General features: G+C 48.6%; 5 protein-coding genes across 5 annotated transcripts; 2 read left to right on the forward strand and 3 right to left on the reverse strand.

Moving 5' to 3' along the window:
- Nucleotides 1-1,675: 1,675 nt before the first annotated feature.
- EMWEY_00013480 (Notchless protein-like protein 1, related) lies at nt 1,676-5,759 on the reverse strand (the record flags this gene model as incomplete). The annotated part of the gene is made up of 11 exons (XM_013479238.1): nt 1,676-1,724; nt 2,236-2,332; nt 2,502-2,605; nt 2,736-2,794; nt 3,180-3,265; nt 3,636-3,716; nt 3,950-4,055; nt 4,266-4,682; nt 4,862-4,978; nt 5,213-5,289; nt 5,543-5,759. 11 exons carry the CDS (start codon nt 5,757-5,759, stop codon nt 1,676-1,678), a joined length of 1,410 nt encoding a protein of 469 aa, XP_013334692.1.
- A 1,613-nt stretch (nt 5,760-7,372) lies between these two features.
- Nucleotides 7,373-9,997, forward strand: EMWEY_00013490 (Cytidine and deoxycytidylate deaminase zinc-binding domain-containing protein, putative; the record flags this gene model as incomplete). The annotated part of the gene is made up of 4 exons (XM_013479239.1): nt 7,373-7,636; nt 8,077-8,734; nt 8,922-9,436; nt 9,914-9,997. The coding sequence occupies 4 exons, from the start codon at nt 7,373-7,375 to the stop codon at nt 9,995-9,997; spliced, it is 1,521 nt and encodes a 506-aa protein (XP_013334693.1).
- Nucleotides 9,998-11,598: 1,601 nt separating this feature from the next.
- On the reverse strand, nt 11,599-14,798 carry EMWEY_00013500 (helicase, putative; the record flags this gene model as incomplete). Its single annotated transcript, XM_013479240.1, has 9 exons — nt 11,599-11,863; nt 12,047-12,305; nt 12,446-12,532; nt 12,698-12,809; nt 12,943-13,010; nt 13,209-13,562; nt 13,700-13,759; nt 13,910-14,002; nt 14,228-14,798. The coding sequence occupies 9 exons, from the start codon at nt 14,796-14,798 to the stop codon at nt 11,599-11,601; spliced, it is 1,869 nt and encodes a 622-aa protein (XP_013334694.1).
- A 629-nt stretch (nt 14,799-15,427) lies between these two features.
- On the forward strand, nt 15,428-19,458 carry EMWEY_00013510 (SJCHGC02328 protein, related; the record flags this gene model as incomplete). Its single annotated transcript, XM_013479241.1, has 12 exons — nt 15,428-15,561; nt 15,963-16,039; nt 16,253-16,353; nt 16,652-16,709; nt 17,000-17,032; nt 17,163-17,217; nt 17,417-17,489; nt 17,861-17,906; nt 18,030-18,237; nt 18,375-18,439; nt 18,632-18,726; nt 19,426-19,458. 12 exons carry the CDS (start codon nt 15,428-15,430, stop codon nt 19,456-19,458), a joined length of 978 nt encoding a protein of 325 aa, XP_013334695.1.
- Nucleotides 19,459-22,687: 3,229 nt separating this feature from the next.
- Nucleotides 22,688-26,908, reverse strand: EMWEY_00013520 (Ankyrin-3, related; the record flags this gene model as incomplete). The annotated part of the gene is made up of 8 exons (XM_013479242.1): nt 22,688-24,180; nt 24,370-24,546; nt 25,240-25,292; nt 25,647-25,774; nt 25,862-26,164; nt 26,345-26,429; nt 26,545-26,606; nt 26,735-26,908. 8 exons carry the CDS (start codon nt 26,906-26,908, stop codon nt 22,688-22,690), a joined length of 2,475 nt encoding a protein of 824 aa, XP_013334696.1.
- Between the last annotated feature and the right edge of the window lie 203 nt (nt 26,909-27,111).

A 27,111-nucleotide genomic window follows, 5' to 3' on the forward strand; every position in this document is an offset into this window, starting at 1 on the left:
TGCTGCAGGAACAGCAGCAGCAGCAGCAGCAATAATGTCTGCTTGGGTCTGAATTATTATTATTTATGTTGTCTTTTAATATATGCAGACACAACTCTACTTTACTAATTATTATTTATTTATTTATTTATTTATTTATTTATTTATTTATTTATTTATTATTAATTTGTCTATTATTATTTATTATTATTAGTTACTATTTACTATTATTATTATTAGTATTATTATTAATTATAGTACTTATTGTTAGTAATAATAATAATAATTATTATTATTAATAGTAGTAGTAGTAGCAGTATTAATTAATATTATTATTTTATTTATTATTATTTATTTATTTATAATTAAGAGTATTATTTATTAACAAAGAGGGAAAAAGGACGAAAAAAAGAAGAAATGTTACTAACCCTAATAATTCAATATAAATAAAATAAAAATATAAATATAAATTAAAAATAAATAAATAAATAAATAAATAAATAAATAAATAAATAAATTAATTAATTAATTAATTAATTATATTAATTAAATAAAGTGCTCCGAGTCCGGGAATTGAACCCGGGTCTTCCGCGTGACAGGCGGAAATACTAGCCACTATACTAACTCGGACTGGTAACCATGGCTAAACCCTAAACCCTAAACCCTAAACCCTAAACCCTAGGGAATTATTTATACGAACTAAAGGGAAGATTCTCCTTTAATTGTTTATTCTTTCTTCCTTTTCTTCCTTTTTGTTTTTATTTTCCTTTTTTCTCTTACCTGCATATTCCCTCTCTTGTTGCTAACACTGATTAGCTACTGGTGCTAGCTAGCTATAGCTAGCTAAATATGGCTGTTCTTTGTTATAGACCTACGTATATAGCTAGCTAGCTAGCTACGACTAACAGCTAGCTACGAGGAGAGAGGAGGTGGCTAGCTAGCTGTATGTGACTAGTCTGTCTGTTATGCTGCTAACAAGAAGAAAACCCCACAGTCTTGTATCTCCTGTTTTATTTAATAATAAAAAGAAATATTAATTGTTAATTAGCAACAAAATATAAATTAGAAGAATTTAATTTAATTTAAATCTAATTTATATTGAATTAAGATATTCTTATCGATACTTTCCATAAACCCTAAACCCTAAACCCTAGTCGCCAATCCCTAAACCCTAAACCCTCAAAACACTAAACCCTAAACCCTAAACCCTTAAAAATTAAATAATTAAGGTCCCACCGGGACTCGAACCCGGGTTACTGGATTCAAAGTCCAGGGTGCTAACCACTACACTATGGAACCGACGGCCGACGACGGTACTTTTTGAATTGCTCCTTTCTTAAGGAAGCAGCAGGAGGAGAAGGACCAGCAGCAGCAGCAGGAGTAGCAGATGCTGCTTCTGCTGCAGTAGAAAAAAATAACAATAAATATAAATAAAAAAAAAAGAAATAAACCCTAATATTTTTTTAACTCCTTATTTACCCAACAAACCCTAAAAAAGGGTTTAGGAAAAATTGCTCCGAGTCCGGGAATTGAACCCGGGTCTTCCGCGTGACAGGCGGAAATACTAGCCACTATACTAACTCGGACTGGTGACAACTAGTAAACCCTAAACCCTAAACCCTAAAATAAAAACCCTAGGGTTTAAAAAACCTTGAATTGTGTTGAAGATTTATGCCAAAGAGTGCTTAACCGTCAATTAGAGGGGCATAACAACCTCAAAGGAGCCTCGTGAGCGACTGTAAACCCTGAACCCTGAACCCTAAACCCTCGATTCTATCGCCTAAACCCTAGAAGGACGACATGGGTTATGCCTTATTATTATTCAAATAGCGGTTTAGGGTTTAGCAGAAAATAAGGGGGGGTTTGGGGTCGGTGTCTTTCATTGCTCGAAAGCTGTTCTAAACCCTAAACCCTAAACCCTTGGGTCCTCCGCGTCTATTGCCAACCACCCAGGAGGTGAGGAGTACAGCGTGGCGGAAATAAGCATTTAGTTAGGGTTTAGGGTTTAGCGCTTCCAAACCCTTAAAACCCTATCTATGGATCCAGATGCTGCATGGCTCCCTGTCCATGCCCAAATCAGGGTTTAGGGTTTAGTGCCTCCAAACCCTTAAAACCCAATCTTTGGATCCAGAAGCTGCATGAGTCCCATTTCAGGCCCAAGTAAGTGTTTAGGGTTTAGGGTTTAGGGTTTAGTGCCTCCAAACCCTTAAAACCCTATCTTTAGACCCTGATGCTGCATGAGTCCCTGTACATGACCAATCTACTGCATACACCTCATCTGCATGCCCCGGTAAATCGTATTTTAGCTTACGACTGCTTATATCCCAAACCTTTAATGTGCTGTCGCCACTACCTGCACGCCAAGCCCTAAACCCTAAACCGTAAACCCTAAATGTGCGAACACTAGGCTGAACACTACAAAAAAGAACATACGAGTGGCATGGGCAACTGCACCATGCGAGATGACTCGCTCTGAACCTTAATGCCTAAACCCTAAACCCTAAACCCTAAACCCTTCTTACCTGACAGCAAGAAGCGACTGTCTGCAGAGAAAGCGAGTTGATAGACTGGACCCACGTGGCCCCTCAACGTAGCCAAATACTGCCCAGTTGTCCCATTCCATAGCCTGACACACACAAACCCTAAACCCTAAACCCTAATCTCTAAACCCTGAAGAGACGAGGCAACTGGAAAGGGAATAAGTGCAAGTGAAGCAGATGACCCTAAACCCTAAACCCTAAACCCTAAAACCTCACCGAATAGACTTATCGAAAGAACCCGAAGCGATCGTCAGACCGTCCGGGGAAAAACAGACCTGCACGAACACCTCAAACACTAAACCCTAAACCCTCAACCTCCAGAGCAGGCATTCGTGCATACCCCACAGAAACCATCTAAATCCTAAACCCTAAACCCTAAACCCTTACACAGTTGATGAGTTTCTGGTGTCCGGTCATGCGGCCAATATCTTGAAAAGTTCCTTCTTTTTTTAATCGCCGCAACACCAAAGTTGAATCGTCAGACCCCGAGAGGATAGACTCATTCCCGCACTGCAAACACCAAATTAGGGTTTAGGGTTTAGGGTTTAGAGTTTAGGGTTTTGGGGTAGGACTGAAGCGTGAAAGGTTTGCGGTTTGGCCATGATGCGGAGCACACAAACATCGGACACACTAGGGTTTAGGGTTTAGGGTTTACGTTACCTCCTTAATGAAGGCATCGAAGTGTTTCTGTGCAGCCTCCTTCATGCCTGAGTCAACAGACAGCAGAGGCGTTGCAACATTAAACCCTTTTTGCTCACCAAACCCTAAACCCTAAACCCTAAAAAGTAAATCCTAAACCCTAAATCCTACTTGCAAAGGAAGAAAATCCCTTTGATTCGCCTCGAGGGCCGAAGGGGCCTCTCCGCAGCACCGCGTCGGAGTTGAGCGCCAGCGTGTTTACCCAGTGTGCATGCCCTGCAGCAGCAGCAGCAACAACAGCAGCAGCAGCAGCAGCAACAGCAGCAGCACAGGTAATGAGAAGTACCAAGGACGGAAGCGATTCGCTTGCATCAGCAGCATCATCAGCAACAGGGGCAAAAGCGGCAGCAGCAACAGGAGCAACGGCAGCAGCAATAAGAGCAGCAGCAACAGCAGCAGCAGCAGCAGCAGCAGTACCTTTGAGTTCCTTGACGAGGGCTCCTGTCTGAGGGTTCCAGACCTTTACTGTTGTGTCTCTAGAGGCGCTAAATAGATAGCCTGCAATCCATAGGAAAATAAGGGTTTACGATTAGGGTTTAGGGTTTACAATTAGGGTTTAGGGTTTACAGGTAGGGTTTAGGGTTTACAACTACGTAGCGGGATTAGGACTTTGAACTCGGCCTCAGCATAGCCCATGAACTACAGGTGCAGGGGCGCTTCGTGTTCAAGGGTTTAGCGTTTACAATTAGGGTTTACAATTAGGGTTTAGGGTTTAGGGTTTAGGGTTTTACCTTGAGGGCCACCAGACCACCGGAGGTTTGTTATTGGTTGTGTATGCAAAGATAACACGCGCAGCGCCTGCTGCTGCCCAGGCCGCCACAGCCGCACCGAGCAGTCCTGCATCCAACAAACCCTAAACCCTAAACCCTAAAACCTAAAACCTAAACCCCAGAAGAGCCTAAACCCTAGAAAACCCTAAACCCTAGGAAGAGAGCGCAGAACCACGCGCCTGAGTGCAGGCAAATGACCCGATTCATGCAAGCTGCTACTGCAACAGCAACAACAACAGCAGCAACAACAGCAGCAACAGCAGCAGCAGCAGCTCACTTTGCTGCCGCTGGCTAGCAAGAGACTGGGGAGAGGGAACCCTAGACGAGTCCTCCATGCAGATGAGAGGGGCGGCCGGCTCTTTGCTGCTGCTGCTGCCTTCTTGCCCTTCCGATTGCTGTTGCTGGTGCTGCTGCTACTTTTGCTGTTGCTGTTGTTTGCAGTGCTGCTGCTGCTGCTGTCTTCCTTGGCGCTGTCCTTGGCCGCTCCCTCTCCTGCTGCTGCCGCTTCTGCTGCGGCAGCAGCAGCAGCAGCTGCTGCTGCTGCCTCTGCTTCTGCTGCTGCTGCTGCTGCATCCTCCGCAGACACCAAGTGCAACGGCTGCCACACTAGACTTGTTACTGGCTGCTTGTGCCCTTTAAGGGGGAGCCCAGCGAGGGCCCCCGCCTCGGCGTCCCATATGCATACAGTTCCATCCTGCGCAAACCCTAAACCCTAAACCCTAAACCCTAGAGAACCCTAGGAAACCCTAAACCCTAAATCCTGCATTAGAGAACCTGCCGTCCGTCACTACCAGAGGCACACCAAAAACAGATGCTGAGTAGGAAGAAATGAACGCCTAGGGTTTAGGGTTTAGGGTTTAGGGTTTGTCGTACCATGCCTGCAGAGGCGAGGAGTTGGCCATGAGGGGCCCACGCAATACTCAATACCCAATTGGTGTGAGAGCGGAGGGTTTGGAGAGGGGTTTCCGTATCCAAGTCCCATAGGCGAACCTAAACCACAAACCCTAAACCCTAAACCCTAAACCCTAAACCCTAAACCCTAGGGGACCGTAAACCCCAGACCCTAGAGAAAAATATACCCGCAAAAGTAAGCAATACTCAATTATAAACCCCAAACCCTACATCTGCAAACCTGAACACGGCTCTAAACCCCAAACAATCGACAGCCCTAAACCCTAAACCCTAAACCCTAAACCCTAAACCCTAAACCCTAGCGAAACGTACTGTAGTGTCGCCTCCCCCTGTCGCCAATCGGCGACCTTCTGGACTAAATGATGCCGCAAGGATTGCCTCATCATGGCCTGCACAACGCCAAACCCTAAACCCTAAACCCTAAATCCATAAACCCTAAAGGGTAAGAAGCATGCCGAGGTGTGTGTAATATTAAGGGTCCGTGGCTGCGATGTGGATTGTTTGGAACCCTCTTTTAGGGTTTAGGGTTTAGGGTTTAGAGTTTACCGGGTAGGGCAGAGGAGCATCGAGTAACAGGAGAAACCCTAAATGCAGCAAGAGGGAGGAAATTAATCCTAAACACTGCTTCTGCTCCTTTGGCACCAACAGCAGCAAATGCAGCACCAAGTGTTTCTGTTATCTCTACGCTGCTGCTGCTGCTGTCGCTGCTGCTGCTGCTGCTGCTGTTGGATAGGGAGAGGGAGAAACGACGGTCCTCAAGAGCTGCTTTTTCCTCCTCATCTGTTGCTGCTCCTCGCAGCACCTGCAGCAGCAGCTGCTCCAGTTGCGACTTGGTTATGCTGCACACATATACACTCATTAAATCTAGGGTTTAGGGTTTAGGGTTTAGGGAGGAAGAAGAACGAGATCCAGAGGTTACACCACCAGAAACAATGCCCGACGCCTCCTATGGTTTAGGGTTTAGGGTTTAAGTTGAGGAGGGAAAAGACAGAGCCTTTCCACCCATCCAGATAGGGTCGGAGGGAAATTAGGGTTTAGGGTTTAGGGTTTAGGGTTTACGCAGAGGGTACGGAGAATTGGCATCCAACGGGTTGTTCTTTTTGATTATAAAATTGGCAAACAATTTCAATATCATCAATTGAATCTTCTGCCTTCCTTTTCTTCTGTGTTGCTGCTGCTGCAGCAGCAGCAGCAGATCCTGTTGCTGCTGGACCCGCCATCCTGCTGCTGCTGCTGCTGTTGTTTTTCGTCCTGCTCTGTCGGCAGTAATGCCGAGGTCACTGTTGCTGCTGCTGCTGCTGTTGTTGTTGCTGCTGCTGCTTGCAGCTTATGGAGGCTCCAGGCCTGCTGTTGCTGCTGCTGCTGCCAGCTGCTGCTGCAGCTGTCTTCCCCCGAAGAAACAGCGCAGAGATTCTACTGTTGCTGCGGCTGTTGCTGCAACAGCAGCAACTCCAGCAGCAGCAGCTGCTGCTAGGGGCGATGCTGCTGCTGTATTCCCCGCTGCAGCAGCTGCAGGGGAGAAAAGAACAATTAAATTAATAATTAAAGAAGCAAAAAAATAAATAATTAGCAGCAAGAAATAAAGAAGACAAAGAACAACAAACGAAGGGCCGCAGCCCCACGAATGGATCTAGGCGATCCCATGTAGTAAAGGCGGGCTAAGGGTTTAGGGTTTAGGGTTTAGTGTTTAGTGTTTAGTTTTTAGTTTTTAGGGTTAAGGGTTCAGGGTTTGGGGTTTTAGGGTTTAGGGTTTAGGGTTTAGGGTTCAATTTCTAGTCAGCGGTTTTTGACAATCGGGGCTTCGAGCCGATTGAGGAGACCGCCATTGAAATTTTCTACCTTTCCTTTTAGGGTTTAGGGTTTAGGGTTTAGGGTTTAGTGTTTCAATTCGAATTTTTTAGGGTTTAGGGTTTAGGGTTTGATACATATGGAAACCCCCTCTAACGGTTGGCTGCCACGGCTCGGATATCTGCACACTGTACTGCAGCAGACTCTGCCGGTACAGCAACAGCAGCAGCAGCAGCAGCAGCAGTTGGAGCGGTTGTAGAAACAATAACGAGAGCAGCAACAGCTGCAGCAGGGGCAACAGCAACAACAACAATAGCAGCAGCAGCAGCAACGCAGCAGCTGCAACAGCTACAGCAGAAGTGGCAACTCCGTCCGGCTTGAAACCCAGCAGCAGCAGGTCCACAGAAGCGTCAGCAAATCCAGCAGCAGCAGCAGCAGCAGGAAAAGCAGCAGCAAGAGCCTGTGTTGCACCCAGTACGACTGCAACAGCACCTGCTGCTACGGGAGCAGCAGCAATAGCAACAGCAGCAATAGCAACAAAAATAACAGCAGCAGCAGCAGTGATAACATCATCAGCAGCAGAATCAACAGCACCAGAATCAACAACAGTACCAGCAATAACAGCAACAGCAACAACAACAACAACAGCAGCAGCAACAGCAGCAGCAGCAGCAGCAGGAGAAGATGGAGGGTATAGAGTTTATAGAGGCATGCGAAGAAATATTTTTTATGAATAAACCTCCCGTGTCTCTTTGCTTCGGTTTGCTGCTGCCTGCTGCAGCAGCAACAGCAGCAATTCAGACATTTAATAAGGAGGCACCTTTATCTGCAGCAGTACCATCTGCTGCATTCTGGCCTCTACAGCAGCAACAGCAGCATCATCATCACCAGCAGCAGCAACTGCAGCAGCAGCAGCAGCAGCAGCAGCAAGTTCAGCAGCAAATTGGTGTATATTTACCTGAATGGCGTCGCTGTCTCTCCTTTCAACATCTAAAAAGATGCAAAACACTCAAATCGTCACAACAAGCACTCCTACTACTTGGACACTCACCTGTAAACCCTAAACCCTAAACCCTAAACCCTAAACACTAAACACTAAACCAAAATAAACACTTAACACTAAGCACTAAAAAGTGATATAACAAACACTTGTACTGGTTGGATACATAACTGTAAACCCTAAACCCTAATCCATGACACTGCATGCCCTCGTACTACTTGGATACTCTCCTGTAAACCCTAAACCCTAAACCCTAAACCCTAGACAGAGGAGGACGTTAAGTTTAATGGCATAACTATTCAATTGAACAGGCAACAAGGAAATCAAATAATGCAATTCCTTCCTGCTTCTGTTGCTGCTGCTGTTGCTGTTGCTGTTGCTGCTGCAGCGGCTGAGTGACGAGGCGCTGCAGCTTCTCCTCTCTGCTAGGCCATTTGAAGCATCGGCTGCACGGGCAGCAGCAGACGCAGCAGCAGCAGCAGGAGAAGCCTTTGCTGCTGCTGTGCATGCAGAAGCAGCAAAAGCAGGGAATGTTGCACTGGACCCTGCAGCAGCAACCCTAGAGGCAGCGGCAGCAGCAGCAGCAGAGACCGATACCTCCACAGCAGCAGAAGTACACCAAACAGCAGCAACAACAGCAGCAGAAACACAGGCGGATAACCCCTCAGCAGAAGCAGCACAGCCAGCAGCAGCAACAGCAGCAGCAACAGCAGCACCAGACACTGTAGAGAAGGTGAGGGAGGCAGGGGCTCCCCACACTTTGTGGATACGTCGGCTATGGGGCGATTTGCTGCTGCTGCTGCTGTCAGTTCCTGCTGTTGCACCGCAGCAGCAGCAGCAGCAGCAGCCATGGAGTGCCCTTTGGCCGTGTTTCTTTAACAAAAAGCGGCCATCTGCTGCTGCAGCAGCAGCAGCAGCAGCAGATGAGTCACTGCTGGAGACGATCGATCCCAGCGCATCAGAGAGGAATACTGCTGTTGCGCCGCTGCAGCTGTCGCAGCAGCAAAAGAAAATACATGCAGCGCTGCTGCAGCAAGCAGCTCAACGTACGCTACTCGCTGCTGCTGCTGTTGCCGCTGCTGCTGGTGCCATTGGTGTTGCTTCTGTTGCTAATGTTCCCACTGTTGTTGGTGCTGCTGTTGGTGCTGCTGATGCAGCTGTTGGTGGTGACACTACTGCTGCTGCTGCTGGTGTTACTGCTGCTGCTGCTTCTGCGTTTTTGTCTGTGTGCAGGCGGTTGCTGCCTGATAGTCTTTCACCGCTGCGAGGCGGCAATACCCTGTGGCAGCGGCAACGCCAGTAGCAGCAGCAGCAGCAGCAGCAAAAGTGGGAGCAGCAGCAGGAGCTGTGACAAGGGAAACAGCAGCAAAGATGCTTCCAGGAACGGTGTGGATAAGCAGACCACATCCATGCCCACTGCAGCAGCAGCAGCAGCAGGAGCAGCAACGGAGACTGAAGACGCGGCAGGCAACGGGTCCACAGCAGCAGCAGCAGCAGCAGAATGGACTGCTCCTTGTGGCTGCCCGATCATTGGCTGTGCTGCTGGCCCGCCCTGCAGCGAATTCCTTCCTAAGTGCAGCAGGAGCAGCAGCGGAGACGACAGCAGCAGCAGCAGCAGCGAAGAGTGCTTCCACCCACTGGAGCATCCCCTTCTCCTGGCAATAGATGCGGTTGGAGAACGCCTGCAGCAGCAGCAGCAGCACCAAGAGCAGCAGGACGAGCAGCAGCAGCAGCAGCAGGATGAGGAGGTAATATCTGCAGGTAATTATTATTGTCAAGGTAGCTGCGTATACATCGCAGAGGAGCCTTGTATAATGTGCTGCATGGGTCTGCTGCACTCTCGTGCTGCAGCAGTCTTCTATGCAGCAGCAGACTATACTATAGGGGGGATATCTGCTGCTGCACTACATAGAGATAGAAGACTTAATCATGCATTCAGAGCATTCCATGTCCTGCTGCACCAACAGCAGCAGCAGCAGAAGCAAGGGAAGCAGCAGCAGCAGCAGTAGCTGCTGCTGCAGTTGCTGCTGCTGCAACAATTTTGGATGAAGCTGAGTGGAGGAGGTCATCCAACCAACACAATTGCTAAACCCTAAACCCTAAACCCTAGAATCTTTTTGTAAGGATTAACCGTTCTGCATTGTTTAGCTGAAATTAAGACTCCTCAACACTACACTGCTAGGGTTTAGGGTTTAGGGTTTAGGGTTTTAGGGTTTAGAGTTTAGGGTTTCTGCATTGTTTCGGCGGCCACCGAGGCCATTTGCCCATTGGCAAAAATTCTCCCCCCTAAGGAGAATTGTCTTGGCTAGCTACTCTTTAGCTAGCCAGCTAGCCGTTGTGCCAGCTGCCTAGCTAGCTAGATAGCTAGCTATCTAGCTAGACATCTAGATATATAAATAGCTAGGTAACTAGCTAGCTGGCTAGCTAGCTAGATAGCTAGATAGGCAAATAGGCGCAGAACAGCGAAGCCACACTTCTGCTGCGGAGTCTGCGGTGTCTACGGAAGGGAGGCAGCAGCTAGCTAGCTCGGTAGCTAGCTAGCCAGCCAACCAGCTATCTAACTGGCTAGCCAACTAGATGCACATTTGCGGCTGCCAACCTAGCCAGCCAGCTAGCTCGCTAGTTTCCCACATGGCCAGCTACCTAGCTAACCAGCTACCCAACTACGAAGCTAGCCAGATTGCTAGCTAGCTAGCTAGTTAGCTAGCTAGTTAGCTACCTAGCCAGCTAGGAATGCCTCTGTTTGTATATCGGTGTGTTTAAGGGGTTGCGTTGGCCTTATTTGTCCCTTCGCCTCTGCTGCTGTTAGCCGCTGCAGCGCCCCCAGCAATTCCTCATATCTGCATGCACACAATAAATATATATTAACAGCTAGCTACCTAGCTAGGTAGGCAGCTAGCTAGGTAGGCAGCTAGCTAGCTAGACAGGGCAAACGGCCAGACGCGAGGCGGTGCGAGACAGCGATATGCAAGAGAAGAGCAGCAGCAGAGAGAGCAGCAACAGCAGCAGCAGGAACAGCCGCAGCAGCAGGGGCAGCGCCAACGCAGGACTAGCAACAGCCGCAGCAGCATCAGCATCATCAGCAGCACAAACAGCATCATCAGCAGCACAAACAGCAACAGCAGCAGCAGGAGCAGCAGCAGGAGCAGGAGCAGCAGCAGGAGCAATTACCCAGGAGAGAGTAACTTGAGTGTCTGTGGAGGTACGCGGTGTCTTCTTAGATCAAAAGAAATTTTTTTATTTTTTTTTATTTTTTTAAATTTAATTAATTCATCATTAGTAAATAAACAAACAGATAAACCTGCACGACGAGCCCTGCAACAGCAGCAGCAGCAGCAGCAGCAACAGCAGCAGCAGTAGAATCAACAGCAATAGGAAACATATGCACGCCACAGAAGCAGCAGCAGCAGAAGCAGCAACAGGGTACACAGGAACTGCAGCAACGGCAACACTCCCCACAGCAGCATCCACTGCAGCAGCAACACAACCAGCAGCAACACCAACCCCCAGCAGCATTAGCAACAGCAGCAACAGCAGCAGCAGCAGCAGGAGCAGCAGCTAACCTAGCACTTCTTCCTGCTCGATGTATATATGCTTGTGTATTCAATGGTGCATCATAATGAATAACTGTCTGTACACCGCAAATGTCTAATCCTCTTGCTGCTACATCTGAGCTAACTAATACTTGTATATTTCCTTCCCTGTATATATAAAAAAAAAGAAAAGAAAGGATACAAAATAGATGCATATATACACAAATATATTCCTTATAATAAGGAAGTAATGATAGCAGCAAAGAGCACCAGCAGCAGCAGTAAATAATACGACAAAAAGAAAGAGAAGAAAAGGAGAAAAATGAGCCCATTTGTCCTATGGGAACCTAAAACACTCAACAATTAGGGTTTAGGGTTTAGGGTTTAGGGTTTATGACGGACTTGAAGTTCTTCAATAGACGATGACGGTCGCGCTGAGAGAGACTCGCGCTAAACTCGCTTATGCCACGGGGATACCGGTTGCTGCTGCTGCTGCTACTGCTATTGTCATTGCTGCTGCTGCTGCTGCTGCTATCATCATTGCTGCTGCTGCTGTTGCTGCTATTATCATTGTTGTTGTTGCTGCTGCTGCTGTCTGGCGTGGCGTCCGCGTCAAATGGCGGAACGAATTCCATAAGCCTCCTGAAACGCAGCAGCAGCAGAAACAGCGGCAGAAACAGCAGCAGCAGCAGCAGCAGCAGCAGCAGGAAGGGAATAGACATGCAATGGAAGAAAATGGCTGTCTACTGCTGTTGTCGGTATGCTGCTTTAACTGGCTAAGGGTTTAGGGTTTAGGGTCTAGGGTTTAGGGTCCAGGGTTTGTACCTTTTATCAGAGAGGAAGTGCAACTGCAGCAACCGCGACAGCCGATGAGCTGCTGCTCGTGAGCCACAGAAAACCACTACTCGTAAACCTCCGTGTTTATTAGTATTCTTTTCTTCTTCTTTTGCTGCTGCTGCTGCTTCTGCTTCTGCTGCTGCTGCATTGGCAAGCTGATAAAGAAGAGCGATAAGAACAAGGGGTTTATTCTCCGGTCTACATAACACATACTTCTGCTGCAGCTGAGCGGGGGTTAAGGAGGAACCTGAAGGACACACAAAAGGTTCAGGGTTTAGGGTTTAGGGTTTAGGGTTTTGGAAGGGGGCGGAGCCCTAATTGAGTCGCTATCATGACACAAAACACACACGCACAAACCCTAAACCCTAAACCCTAAACCCTAATTACCCGTTGGTGAGCAGAAGAAGAAGAGGGGTTTATAGAGCTGCAGGTCATGCAATGCCTTTGGATTCCTTGTCATTGTTGCTGATACAACTGTGGCGAACACGCAATCTAAACCCTAAACCCTAAACCCTAAACCCTAAACCTCAAACCTCGAACCTTTATCAATGCCGGTATTTAAGGGAAAAAGTGGTTGCTTGGTATGAGGGTAGAATTTAGAACAACTTAGGGTTTAGGGTTTAGGGTTTAGGGTCTTACGGATCTTGCGGACAGGAGGGACCTGCATTAAAGAATTAAATTCTTCTCCTTTTCCTCCTTCTCCTCTTAATGTTGCCAATAGACGAGATACATCTAACCAGCCATGGTAGGACTGCAGAGGCAACAAACCACCCCGAGGGTTTAGGGTTTGGTAGAAACCTCCAACAGGAAACGAACAAACAGCGGCAGCAGCAGCAGCAGCAGCAACAGCAGCAACAATAGCAGCAACAACAGCAGCAGCAAACCTGTCTCAAGAGTCTGTCCGCTTCATCAAGAACCAGCCATTGAAGGGCCTCAAACGAAGGCCCCCGTCCTGCACACAAACCCTAAACCCTAAACCATAAACCCTAAACCCTACGCCTTCGAGTATAAGCCCTTGTCAGTAGGCCCTCAATTCCCCCTTTCCCCTGTCGCCAAAAAGCTAGGTAGTCATGCTGTAGCTAGCTAGCCAGCCAGCTAGCTAGCTAGCTAGCTAGCTGGTTTGTATGGAGGGGAGGGGTGAGTAGCCTACCCTTAATGCCCCTCTTCTTGCACTGTATGTACACCTGTGCTGCATCAACAAATCTACCAGGTGTACAGACAATAACATCTGCTGCTGCTTCTGCTGCTGCTGTCTCTGCTGCTGGATTGTGTCTCTTAGCAGCAGCAGTCTCCCCCGCCAAGCAGACCACCTTCAACGATCTAGGAACATCTCCCCTGGGATCGTCTCCTCCGGGATCGTCTCCTCCGGGATCGTCTCCCCCGGGATCGTCTCCCTCACGGTCCCGATCCCGATCCCGATCCCCAGCTATTAAGTTAAATACAAACCCCACCTGCAACGCCAACTCCCTTGTTGGTGTTAACACCACGCAGCGTAGCCGAGGGACTGCGCAGACACACAAACCCTAAACCCTAAACCCTAAACCCTAAAATGCGTGGATACCATCCATGAGCCCTAAGAGCTAAACCCTGAGCCCTAAACCCTAAACCCTAAACCCTAGAGGGCAATTACCGTCCTCTTACCCACGGATTTGAAGAGATGGCTGATGAGCGGCAAGGCATAGCAAAGAGTCTTTCCCTCCCCTACAAGACAAACAAAACCCTAAACCCTAAACCCTAAACCCTTAACTAGACCCTCAATTCATGCCCATAAATCTTAGATCCTATAAAGCCTAAGAAATAACATCTATCTGGCTGGCCTCCATTGTCAAGGGTTTAGGGTTTAGGGTTTACCTGTGGCTGCATGCACACAGACATCGCTAGCCTCAGGGGAGCCAAAGGGAAGTTCAAGGAGACGCAGCAAATGGGGTATGACGGCCAATTGAACTGCAGCAGCAGGAGCAGCAGCAGAAGCAGAAGCAGCAGCAGCAGTACAGTAGTGATGCTAACAACTGGAAGGTGCTGCAGCAGCAGCAGCAGCAGCAGCAGCGGGACGAGCTGCAGAGAGAGCTGTGCCTGGTGATATAGTCTCTGTGTGCCTCGGACTGTGCAGTGGGGTCAGTTAACCACGCTTTAGGGTTTAGGGTTTAGGGTTTAGGGTTTAAGGTTTACTGGGGAAGAATGTGCTCCCAATTAGCCTGCGGAAGGCAGCAGCAGCAGCAGGATGCAGCTGCTGCAGCAACGCAGCAGATGCTTCCTCGCTGTCTGCTGCTTCGTCGGGGACAAGGACGTATCGATCTGTCCAGTCGGGCAGCTTCAGCTGCTGCTGCTGCTGCTGCTGCTGTTGCTGTCGCTGCCGTTGTTGCCGTTGTTGCTGCTGTTGCTGCTCGACTTCCGCCTCGCTGCCTTCGTCTTCGTCCGCTGTGTGATTCTCCTGCTGGTCATCGTGCTGCTGCTCCTGCTGCTGCTCCTCTTCTTCTCCTTCTTCTTCTTGTTGTTTATGCTGCTGCTTGTGCACTTTGCGCTTCTTTTGCTGCTGCTCTGCAGCAATGCTGCTGCTGTCAACTCCATTTGCTGTTTTCCTCTGCCTTTTGGCCTTCTTCTCCTCCTCAGCAGCAGCAGGAGCAGTGCCTGCAGAATCTGCTGCTGCTGCTTCTGCTGCTGCTGTTGCTGCAGCAGCAGCAGCAAGAACCTTCTCTTTCTTAGACTTGGCTTTATTACCCCCTCTGTAGGCCCGCTCCATTTTCCTTCGTATCTTGAGGGGCCCCCCAAGGAGAGAGAGGGTTAGCTGCCTCCTTCTACAACAAATAAAACATTAAATTAAAACAATAATTAAAAAACCTAAAATATTCAATATATTTAATGCTTGGGTTTAGTGTTTAGGGTTTAGGGTTTAGGGTTTAGGGTTTTAGATCTTTCCTCGCCGGGCATGAGGGGGGCCCCCCAGGAGCGGGGCCCCTATCGGTGGGCTCTAAAGTTGTATATATGTTTCTTCTCTTTTCTTTTTTGTCATCTAATTTGAGTTTTTTTTATTTTATTTCCCCTTTCCTTTCTTTCCTTCTCTTTTTTATTCCTGTCCTTACCCTATTTCCTGCGGTGCCAGGCAAAGGCCCGACACTACCCACCAGGTATTTGTATAGGATAGGGGCCCCCAAGAACCTTCAGTACCCTCTTAGGGGCCCTACTTTCGTACCCTCTTCGAGGACTCTCTGTTGAGTACCCTCTTGGGGGCTCTGCTTCAGTACCCTCCTAGGGGCCCCTCTTTTCAATACCCTCTTGGGGGCCCTCCCTTTGGTACCCTTTTAGGGACCTCTTCTCCTTCCGGTACCTTGTTAGGGGTTCTTTCTTAATTTATTTATTAATATATTTAAAATGGTGCAGGAAGCAAAACCCCTGCAGCAAGAGGGTACTGAAGGGGCCCCCGAGGGCCCCCAAGAAGACCTTGGCGAGGCAGAGAAACTCTTCGATAGACAAATACGACTATGGGGACTAGAGGCACAAAAAAAGTACACACAAACACATGCATGCATGCATGCATGCATGCGGACCTATGCATGCATGCAATCAGCAGGATGCATGCAGACACATGCATACAGACATGTGCTTGCATGGATTCATGTATGCAGAGGCATTCAGGCAAACTCATGCATGCATGCAGGCAGACTTATGCATGCATGCATGCATACATGGATGCAGTTTGTTAGTGTATGTTTTGTGTCTCTCTTTTTCTGTTATTAAGTTCTTTCTTCTTCTTACCTTGTTCTTCTTATCTATTATCTCCATGCATGCATCCATACATGCGTTTTGGGGGCTTTTGCTGCTGTTGCTGTAGCTGGATGCATGCGTTTTGTAGTTGCTGCTGCTACAGCTGCATGCATGCGTTTTGGGGCTTTTGCTGCTGCTGCAGGCTAATGAGCTCCCGCGTTTTATTTATTGGGATGTCTGCTATTAATGTAGAGGCCAGCAAAGACCTCGCACTAGCAGGTACTGCTGCTGCTGCTGCTGCTGCTGCTGCTTTTGCTGCTTTTTGTTGCTTGTGTTGCTTATTTGCTGTTGGTTCGTCTAGTTGCTGCTTGCATGCTGCTGCTCTCCGTGCTGCTTCTGCTGCTGCTATCCCTTTTGCAGCTGCGCTTCCTGCTCTGCTATGCTGCTGCTGAGTTTAGGGTTTAGGGTTTAGGGTTTAGGGTTTGTGTATAGGTGTATCCCAAACAATCTGCGATAGCCGCCAATGGACAGAAGAAGAAGCAGAATACAATTTCCTTCCTGTCCTCGCGAACTCCATAGAACCTAACTGCACTGTACGTGTTGCTGCTGCTGCTGTTGCTGCTGCTGCTGCTGTTGCTGCTGCTGCTGCTAATGTTGTTGCTGGTGCTATTGCTGTTTCTAATGCTGTTGCTGCTACTGTTGCTGCTTGTATCATAGTGAGATGCTGTTGCCCCTTTTGCTGCTACCATTGCTGCTAACAGTGCTGCTGCTGCAGTTCCTGCTGCTACTGCTGCTGTGATGCTGCTGCTGCTGTTGTTGCTGCTGTCTTTAGTCGGAGCAGTTTCTAGGGTTTATGAATTTTAGGGTTTAGGGTTTAGGGTTTTGGCGCAGGTTGCTGAGGCGAGCAAGAAGGGTTTGGAGGCGATGGCTTCTTTTATTCCCTTTTCTTGTATTACTCTTGAGGAATTAGGGTTTAGCTCACAAACCCTAAACCCTCAAACCCCAAACCCTAAACTAGAGAAGGCAGTTAAGGGTTTTAGTTGTATCTGCGTGGCGGGAGAGATGTTTCCTCTGCACACTCTAGTACGCCTCAAACCCTAAACCCTAAACCCTAAGTAGTAGAAAATACACCTGAGGAGGCCTGGCCAGTTATCAGCGGATCAATATATCTCTGACCACTTTAGGGTTTAGGGTTTAGGTTTTGTCCTCTTGCCTCGCTTGTCTTTTGCTTCTCAGGAGCAGCTCTCCACCGCATGTCGCAAGGCGGGGGTTGTACGCATCTAAACCCTAAACCCTAAACCCTCAGCAGCGACAATGGACTGTCTTGCGAATCCAAACAATATGCAGGCTCTAGGATTTAGGGTTTACGGTTTAGGGTTTAGATGTGGCTGCTGTGATTCAGGGTTTAATCGTCTCGCAATGCTGCGGGTCCATCGCCTTCTTTGTGCAGGACTTCGGTACCTATGAAATGTGTGTACCTCTAAACCGTAAACCCTAATATGCAAACCCTGACACCTAAACCCTAAACCCTAAACCCTAAATTCTCAACAGCAGGTCCCCTGACATTCTTTCCGCTAGGCTGCAGGAGTACTGAGTATTCTTCGTGTGGGTTAGGGTTTAGGGTTTAGATAGGGTTGAGGGTTTTGCGTGGCGCAGAATACAGACAGACAACGGAGCAAAGTCAATGTTTTCTCATCCCCATCTTTTAGGCGTCTTGCAAGCCAAGCTGGTGAGCTAGGGTTTAGGGTTTAGGGTTTAGGGGTTTGAGGGTCTAGATTTGGTTGGACAAGCAACCTCTACGCTCCTTTAGCGAGTTGTTGAAGAATACTCAGTACTCCTGCAACCTAGCGGAAAGAATGTCAGGGGACCTGCTGTTGAGAATTTAGGGTTTAGGGTTTAGGGTTTAGGTGTCAGGGTTTGCATATTAGGGTTTACGGTTTAGAGGTACACACATTTCATAGGTACCGAAGTCCTGCACAAAGAGTTGCTTTAGGGATTAGGGTTTCAGGGACCTTTCATTGCTCCTGGGGCGAATTCAGGGTTTAGGGCAGGACTGTAGGGTTTAGGGTTTAGGGTCTAGTGGGTGGTGTTGTTGTTCAGGGAGAGTTAGACCCGAAGGTCAATCCTGCAATATTTGCAGTCCTCGGTGAGCATAGTGTACTAAGCATATTTGAGATTTAGGGTTTAGGGTTTGGATATTGGGGTTTAAGGTTTAGGGTTTAGGGTTTAGAAGTTAGGGTTTGGGGTTTAGTTTTGTTGTCTGCCGCAGCGTTGCTCCGCGTGGACGCAACGGCTGGGGTGCCTCGGCCGCCTAACGACACCTTTACCCCTGCAGCAGCAGTAGCAAGCAAGGGAGCAGCAGCAGCAGAATCAGAAGAAACTGAATCAGCAACAGAAGCAGCTACTAGATTAGCAGTAGAGAAGGTGCTTACTTCTGAGGGTTTGAAGGTGACGTCTGCTCTTCGCTTTGCTGCGAGGTGAATTGTGTGCATGCAATCTGCAGCATTATAATTATTAATTAATTATTCAAATTAATTAACCAATTAATTAATTAATTAATTACTATTTTATAATAACAATAATAATTATTGTTGTTGTGTGTGAGGGTTTGCAGGCAACTGGCAATAGGGTTTAACCAACAAGTAAACACCAGCGCAGCCATCGTGGGAGGCCTCCTGAGTAGGTCGAAAATTAGGGTTTAGGGTTCAGGGTATAGGGCATTTTGGTAAGGAAAAGAGCTACGTCATTCAACTCGCCTCATCACTGAACATTAGGCTCGGGGTTCATTGTTTAGGGGGGAACACGTACCCTGCTGTGGAGGCACGCACGCACGCTAGGGTTTAGGGTTATGGGTTTAGGGTTTGTGTGCAGCTCAAGAGGTTAGGAAGTATATAACGAGAGATCGGAAGGCAGTCCCCAATGTTGTTGTCTTTGATGCCTTCACCTCCTGCGCAGCTGTTGCCAGGGTCCCAGACTTTCCTAAACCCTAAACCCTAGAGCCTCAGCCACACACCCTCAACCCCTGCTCAACATATCAACCTGAGGCTCCAGCAGCAACTGCACCTGCTGCAACAGCGGTTGCTGCTGCTGCTCCTGCTGCTGCGGGGAGTGTGTTTGGTCCCGCTGTCTGGGGGTCGCCGTGGGCCGGCTGATAGAGCGATCTAGGGTTTAGGGCTTAGGCAACAGTGTTTTTGTTTCAAGACTGCCGTAAAGTCAGACGTGTTGCTCTCCTACTGAGGGAGGTCTTACGCCATATTTTAGGGTTTAGGGTTTGAGAGTATCATTGAGTGTTTGTTAACACCTCCGCACGAACTGCCGGTGGCTCGCTAGGGGCAGTCGATTGAGCATCGGGGTTTAGGGTTTAGGGCTTATGGCTTCAAGATTTGGGGTTATGGCAAAGGTTAGCATATCTTATTTTCAACGCAGTTGCTGTTTATCTTTCTTTAAACCCTAATCAACCATAGGACTAAACCCTAGCAGCCGGTTGCTACACGGAACCCTAAACCCTAGGCTAAAACACTCGACCCCGACAGCTAAACACCTGCCTTAACCTGAAAAATCCCTAAATCTACTTAGTTACTGTCTTTTAGCAAAATCTAGTGCTTAGTAGATGCAGTGCAACATCAACTGTTTAGGGTTTAGGGTTTAGGGTTTAGGGATTGCAGCGTCGTGGAGCGCGCGATCTCGCGTGCTTGTAGCAGCGGTTGCTGCTGTTGTGCACGTTGTCACCCCTTCAAGAGTTCATAAATGCACGAATATTTGTTTAATATTTATTGTTCTAAGTGAATATTAATGTTTAAATCGTCATTGCAAGCAGCAGCAGCTGGGGTGTATCTTCTCCATCTCGGATTCGCTGCGAAAGCAGCGGCGGTCCTCTCAGCCCCAGGCTGCGCTCATCCTGGGGATTAGGGTTTAGGGTTTAGGGTTTTAGAGGAGTTAAGGAGTCCAGAAGCTCTCAGGAGTTGTGTTTGAAGGGTTGATTATGGTTTACTAGGGTTTATTAGGGTTTTTTAGGGTTTGTTAGGGTTTCGGGTTTCCCTGCCTCGACCCGATTGCCGCCGCTGCTGCGGGCGCGTCTGTCGTCACCTCTTTTCTTTTTTCTTTTGCTTTTAAATTTGAATTTTTGTTTGTTGTCAATCCTTCTAAATAAACACAAGAAGGTAGCGGCAAATTCATTGCAGCAGACCCTTTCGCCCGCGCCCAGCCATGAGGCTCTTCTCAGCAGCAGCAGCAGCGCCGCTGCTGCTGCTGTGCTCTTCTTTCTCTTTTCCTGCCTTTGCAGCAAATCAAGGGGCTGACTTTGGAGGAAGCGACTTAACTCCTGATGCTCGTCTTGTTACAGACAAGAGAGATTGTAGGACTGCAAGGGCCCCCAGCAGTGAGACCGCTGCCACGCGGGGAGACACACAGCGACCTGATCAAAGACAGTGTTTGCCAGGAAGTGTTGTGCCACTTGAAGAATTGAAATGTTAACAGACTATGGTAGCTCTATACTATGTGTCTCAACCGAAACACTGCAAATGGTGTGTTACTGTGGTGCTCCTCAGTGGCGGCCCAACAGCGACCTGCAGCATCTTGCGCTCTCTACAGAGAAGGTTGAGGCAATACATTCCTCGCGTCTCCTTTCAGACTGGAACTTTGGATTATTTTCTTGCAGTGTATTGTATGGCTATGATTTTGGTCAGAGACCTGCAGATATCCACAGATGTATGCAGCTGCTTAGTGAAGGGGGGCCCCTTCCCTGCCGGCTATTGTCTACCGTATTGACTGCTTTTCCGCCACGCCACATCGACGGTGTTCAGCAATTATAAAAATCCACAAGTACCTTACGCTATAGTCGGCTTGCCGCACCTGTAAACCACTGTGTGAAGGTAAATGAGACGAAAGACCGATGTGGCATCTACCGACCTGTGCTCGTCCCCCCACCTCCTTGCTCTGTAGTGGCTGTGAATGAGTCCAGTGGCGCCTGCTATGTCTAGAGCATGCCGTATCTTCTTGGCACCTCGGCAACAACGTCACTGCCAGCGCCGTGTACACTACAACCGAGTTCTTAACTAATGATAGTCTTTTAACATTGCAGTACCGATTCCATGCCCTTGGTGCCGTAAGCCTCTCATGATGCCGGTTTCCCACAAACTGTGGCCATCTCATCCACAATGAGAAGGCCTCGAAAAGGCACGGCTCTCCACAAAGACCGGGAACTCACTGAGAGAAACCCACCACTTACTTTCCCCATGACTTTAACATGCACGTGAGCATTGCGGTGATAACTTACATTCATCTCGTTCTGGGCCCTCTTATGACAGGCCTCGTATATCAGCACTCGTCCGCTGGTATGTGGGTTTTTTTAGTAACAAGCAGTTAACAGTAGTACAGTAGCTGAGCAGTCTGTGTCCCGACTTCCCACGTCATTCCCGCGTCGCCACGTTGCTTGTCGCTGATGACACGTTGCACAATTGATGCGTCTGTATCCCCATTTTCCAGCCAGATAGGTCATTTTGCTGCTAAGTACAGCTAGGCGATTGCCCCAGGTGTCCCAGGAAGTGGTTAATGGCCCGTGCCGGTGCAAGCAGTACCCGTCACATATTCTGGCGCCCCCGCCTAGAGAGGAACGCATCACTTAATATCCTAATGACTTTAACATGCCTGTACCTCTTGTCAGGTGAATTGCACTTCGCCCACGTCACTATGCGGGGACACTGGAGCGAACTCACAGCAGCGTTCGATGGAACCGAATGGAAGGTCACTAATACTGGGCAAAAGTGCCGTCAAAGGGTGGCACTGAGCCTAAGCATACATTCGAGGGGAAAGGTACACCTCGCTGCTGAATACAGCACTAAACATTGTATGGCTAGTAGGAAACATCAACTTAAGCATGGATAAAGTGGTAAGCTACGACCATGTTCACGGCTAGCACTGCTACGCATAGGGCACTTTTTGGAAAACCATGATTCATGGCGGGCCGTCATGAGCAGATGTGGCCACCTGCTACTGCAGTTGGTTTATTGCCCTGTTCAAAGTCTACCTTATACTTTCTCCTTTCCAAAGGGAAGAAAACACGGGACGCCTGACTAAACAAAAGAGCCGCGTACAAGAAGGCCACTGCGGAGGTCAATCCCAGGCTCCACAAGAAAAGGTGCCGAAATGCACAAAATGTAGAGGTGAGTGAAGTCATCTGCTGGAACAACAAAAATAAGGCAAAGAATGAAGTGGTACCTGAATCACTCTGCGAGCATACATCTGGGAAAGAAAGAGCAGTGGCTTCGGGAGGTTTGGGGTAGGAGAAAGCCCTATAAGGCAGCAGATAGAAAGCGATGGTGGCACCTAGCAGAGGCAGAAGACCTAGGAGAAGATCGAGTGTCAACGAGAGAGCGAAGAAGAACCGACATGTCTCGGCGACCAACACAACCGCGTTTTTTTTGTTGTCTGCGGTTGTGCACTCGTCCATCTCTGTTTCTTCCTCCGTACACCCAAATTTAGACACGAGATCGGACGCAGTGTTGCTGTGCACGAGTGGAATCCCCTGAGGTTTCAGCGGACCGTGTAGAGACGTCTTCCCAGGAGGCCATCGGCGCTTGCTCACGGCTTTCCGAGTGCTCAAACCTAGTGCCGCCCGACTAACTGCCACAGAACAGGTCATCGGTGGTTCCGGCGGCTCTAAGCAATTATGTCCGCGTCTACCTGCCGGTCGGGGTGTGCTCATCAGCGAAATGCCGCCAATGCCGTCTTTGCCCACAGCGCCTGTTACCAGTAGGTTTTTTTCTCCAAGGTATTGATCTTGGTACAAAAGTAGGTTTTCGAATTCTCGGCACCAGAGGCTGAAAAAAGTCTGCGGGCAGGTTCACATTTTTAATTTCACGTGGAATGCAATTCATGAATCATAAGTAGCAGCCAGATAAGTGGCAGGGAGCTAATGTTCCGACTTGACTACCTCCTAAAGACCTTTCTTACCTCTCGCAAATGAGGCAACTCAACCATATCTTTGAATCTGTAGTGAAGAATAGGACTGTCAATCTGGTCCGATCCACTCTCTCCACGAATACTTCTCCCGCCACCAGGGATGGCAGGCCCGCCAACTTTGCTCGAATGCAAGGATCCGGAAAAACCTAGACACAATTTCCCCATTTTATTTCGAGATGGCTCAAAACCTCGCTTCAGGAAGTGTCCCTTACAACAAGGATATTGCCGGCCATCCGAAGTCACTGGTTCCTCAACTGGAAAGTCAAACAAATCCTCAGTACGCAGGCATGGAACCCTCTTTTCCCCTTCCAATGTGGGCGTCGGCAAAGCGCCTTTCAAGCCGTCCACCTGCGCCGTGTTGTCGCTCTGCGGAAATAGTGTACTAAAGGTAGCCCACTTTATACCAGCACCCATCTGGTCCACAGAGGGTGACTGCCTTGATTCACGTGGCAAATCATCACCTAGACCACATTCCGAAGAACAGGAACCAGTCTCAGATGTCATCTCATTTACTTTTGTTGGTTCTGATTTGCTCACCACAGTAACCGCAGCATACCTTGAGGCTACGACACGCTCAAACCAGTTGAAAATATGGCGTTCTCTTTGCGCAACCATCACATCATATTCTGCATAATTTGTATGAGGCTTGAGTGGCCACTGCCCGCGCTTCTTTAAGTCTCGAAAGGTGCATAAAACCTCCGGGTTCCGCTGCATATGCCCCTTTTGGTCTCCGACCGTTTCGGCCGAAGCCAAGCGCCGTTCTGAATGCGCACCTGTGAAGAGCAGTTGGAAGGCTTTACAACTAGCTTTGGCGTGAAGACGAGCAAGGGGAAGAGCCGCTTTGGGGTACGATCTGAGCCGAGATATAAACTTTTCTGGACGGAGGCCTCGATCTTCAAAATTTTGAGGGGAAACTGGGCCTTCGTGAGACACGACTAAAGGACTCTCTGGGGGCACAGTGAGCCCAACAGCTGGATTCTCCTGCTTGATCTTTTGCTGCATCGAGCTGCATGGAGTAACACAGGGCAGACGGTAAGCCTCTCTGTCGGTTCCCCAGCCCACATTGTCATTCCACCTTGGTATAGTAGCCTCTTTGAGAAAAACGCGATCAAAGTTAGGGGCACTTGCGTGGATTTCCGAGACAGCCTCCGATTCGTGTACTTCGCTTCCGTATACAAATTCAAGAATGCCAGGCAACCATGGATTCGCAGTATTATTTTCCAGGGCCATCAAAATGACTTGCGATTGACCACTTGCACGGGGACTCGTAGCAGATCCTTCCTCCAAATTACTTAGCCAGAGCTTTTCTTTGGATTCACCACTCACAACTGAGATGCTGTCGCTGCCTTGTGCATATTCGTGGGATGAACTAGAATCAACCCGCCCGCCACTGCTTCCGCGACGGGTGGAGCTAGATTTCCCTGGTACAGCACTGCGTCGCTCAACTGTAACCAGCTCCCCTGCCAAAACAGCGCCGCTCACATTAGAGGAAGAAGTCATAGACCTTTCAGGCAGTTGAAAACGACGCTTCCAGTGAGTCACCAGGCACCGTCTGCACTGCCGGTCTCCGTTTATGTCAAGGTGTTGACGATGAAGTTGTATGGCTCCTTGTAAGGAAGGACAGGGATGGAGCTTCCGGGGAACACTACCACAATAGGTAGCGCTGGTGTAGTACAAAGACCGTTGCACGGGTGGAACAAGGTATTCGCACCTTGCGTCCTGCTGGCATTGAGTACGAGTTTCCTTGTTTTCTATAGCTCTGCCTTCATTGTCTGGATGTGCCGGTGAACAGACGCTGTGAGGCTTGGGCTCCATTGGCTTTTCGCCTGCACAGCGAACATTCTGACCGAACATAGAGGACGATAGGGACTCAGAAGGATACGCACTTTCTGTGCTTTCTCTGGATGTCTCAAGTCCACGTTCACCATCAGGTTTTATCCGCCTTGTTCTGTTTCGTGGAAGTACATGGACCCGCGGAGTGCATAAACTTCCATGGTGCTGAGTGCTTCCCTCTGTAGAATTCATCAGCCGTGCAGAGGCGTGAGTTAGACAGTCAAGATATAGCAGAAATCCGCGCCGGCTTATGATAAATGCTTTCAACGCGGAAATCCACACAAAGCTTATAGTCCCCAAGCTCACAACAGGAATTAGTGTTGCCACGATAATGACCACAATTTGGATCATAAGTATGAAGCAACACACAACAGCAGCAGGTGGCAAAATGCACACTGCAGCGGCAAACGTTAGCAGAGTAGGGCTTTCTGGACAGAGGGTCCGGGTGATTAAGCGTCGTAACAAGTTCACAAAACGCAGGTCTTTAAGTGCAAGGAGCGTCGGTTGCAGAGCTTTTTCTCCTTCCCCATTTTCACGGTCCTCTAGAGCATGAATAAACTTAGCGGCCCTCCAGGCTGCCCAAATTGAAGTATTTTTAAAGTGGCAGCTACAACAAATTCCAAGAGCGACACTAGGCAACATAACAGAACAACAGGCCAGTACGGTTGCAGCAATGACCATTGGACCAAGACCCTCGAAAGTTCTCGCCGCAGCGGCAATGAAGACCGCCATAGTAAATCTGGAGAGATAGTCACAAACAGATAAGACAACTATAAATATTCCCAGAGCCAAGCGAGCGAACGTGCGCCCATTCCTTCCGAGATGATGCTGTCCTTGCCCCCATGCACATGTAGTGAAAGAACAACCGCTGTGTTCCACAGTGGGCGCCCCCACTCGTGAGTCCTCTTGAGGCACTCCGCCCGTGTCATCTTCGAATATTGGACTTCCTTTTTCTGATGGCTGAACGTCTGGAGTGGAAATGGCCCTTTTGTCTCTTGGGATCATTTGCGCTGTGTCACAAATTCACCACAAGCAGCTTCCCGGTCCAATTGTTGGATTTTGGTCGAATCGGGCAAACCAAAGCAGGTCTTACCGTCCAGCAGCTTTGCCAAGGCGGTGTGGTTGAATAAGTACGCGACATCTAATGGCGTTAGAGACCTCTGCATCACAAAATGACTCATCAGGTCTCACTGACGCATGCCAATTTGTGTCGGTGTAGAACTGCAACAGACGACATAAAATGCTCAACCGTACAGTTCCTTGGCATGCAGCCTCGTACGTATTCGTTACATGATATGGAAGGCTTACGAAATCACGATCTTCAATGCTGCCTCCATAGCTTAACAAAAGGTCAACAACTTGTTTGTGGCCCCGTCTGCAGGCCCAGTGAACAGGCGTCCATCCACTAGCATCCACACCACGAGGGTCAGCCTTCAGTTGCAAGAGAAACTCCACAGTATCTACGTGCCCAGCTTCAGTGGCATAGTGCAGTGGGGTCATGTAACCGAAACCTGGGCCCAGAATATCGAGAGAAGGGATTTTCTGGAGCAGTTGCTTGAGCAGCTCCGTCTGGCCACGTGAAGCCAAAATGTGCAGAATAGTGTTTCCCCGCTGCGCCCACCAAACCAAAGGCAAAATTTCCCATATTATTTACTTTGTAAAATATTTTCCTACTGGATTCTGCATTTCAAGTCTGATATGTGCGGGCGTCAAATAGACTAGGGCGCATGCATCTATCAGCGTAATTCACTGGCAATTCCGCAAGGTCTGACAGCGGTAGAGCTCGCATACCGCGTCGATCACTTCAGCATCCGCTCCTCCCTCGAGCAGGACCATCATCACGTCTATGTGCTTCTGAGACTTGGCTGACTTCAGCCTGAAACAAACGGACAACTCTGCAGTACTCAGAAATGACTGGCATCACCTTACTGGAAGTAAACTGGCCAAGTACCTCGCGCATATTTTGCTGAAAGCCTGTGTGACCAGCTCACGTAGCTATCATCAGTGGAGTCCAGCCACTGGAAGCCTCTAAAGGATCCACTGTCGCTTCATGCTGCACTCATAGAAATACAGGAGCAAGCATCAACAATGTTAACTAAGCTACGAGAGTGAATACCAAGGCGACCTGGGGACGAGGGAAAACCAGATAGTGATAGGTGTATGGGGAAGTAAAACACATACTTGCAGGAGGAGTTTTACTATTTCGGCGTGTCCGCTACTGGCGGCGCAATGCAAGGGATAGCGGTAACAATTCCCACTCGGTGCGAAGTTTGGGGTGGCTCCAGACATCAAGAGCTCCTCCACCTCTCTGACGTCTCCGGCCTCACAGGCTTTGCAAAGTTTAGCTGTTAGCATTGTAAATCGGCTGCAGTGCTCGGAGATTCGGGCCTTTCCGGCAAAATACAGCTTCCGCAATTTTTAGTGGTTACACGGCAAACACAGCATACACCTTTGAATGTCCTGGGAATCAAGCCACTTGATTTTTTCTGAACGTTTTCCTCCAGAGTTGGTGGGCATCTATATCTTTGTTGCCCTGTCGTGGGTCTCCTAGAGGGAAT

The sequence above is a fragment of the Eimeria maxima genome, genomic scaffold (assembly GCF_000499605.1).
Source record: "Eimeria maxima Weybridge genomic scaffold, Emw_scaff100, whole genome shotgun sequence".
NCBI classification, from domain to species: domain Eukaryota; phylum Apicomplexa; class Conoidasida; order Eucoccidiorida; family Eimeriidae; genus Eimeria; species Eimeria maxima.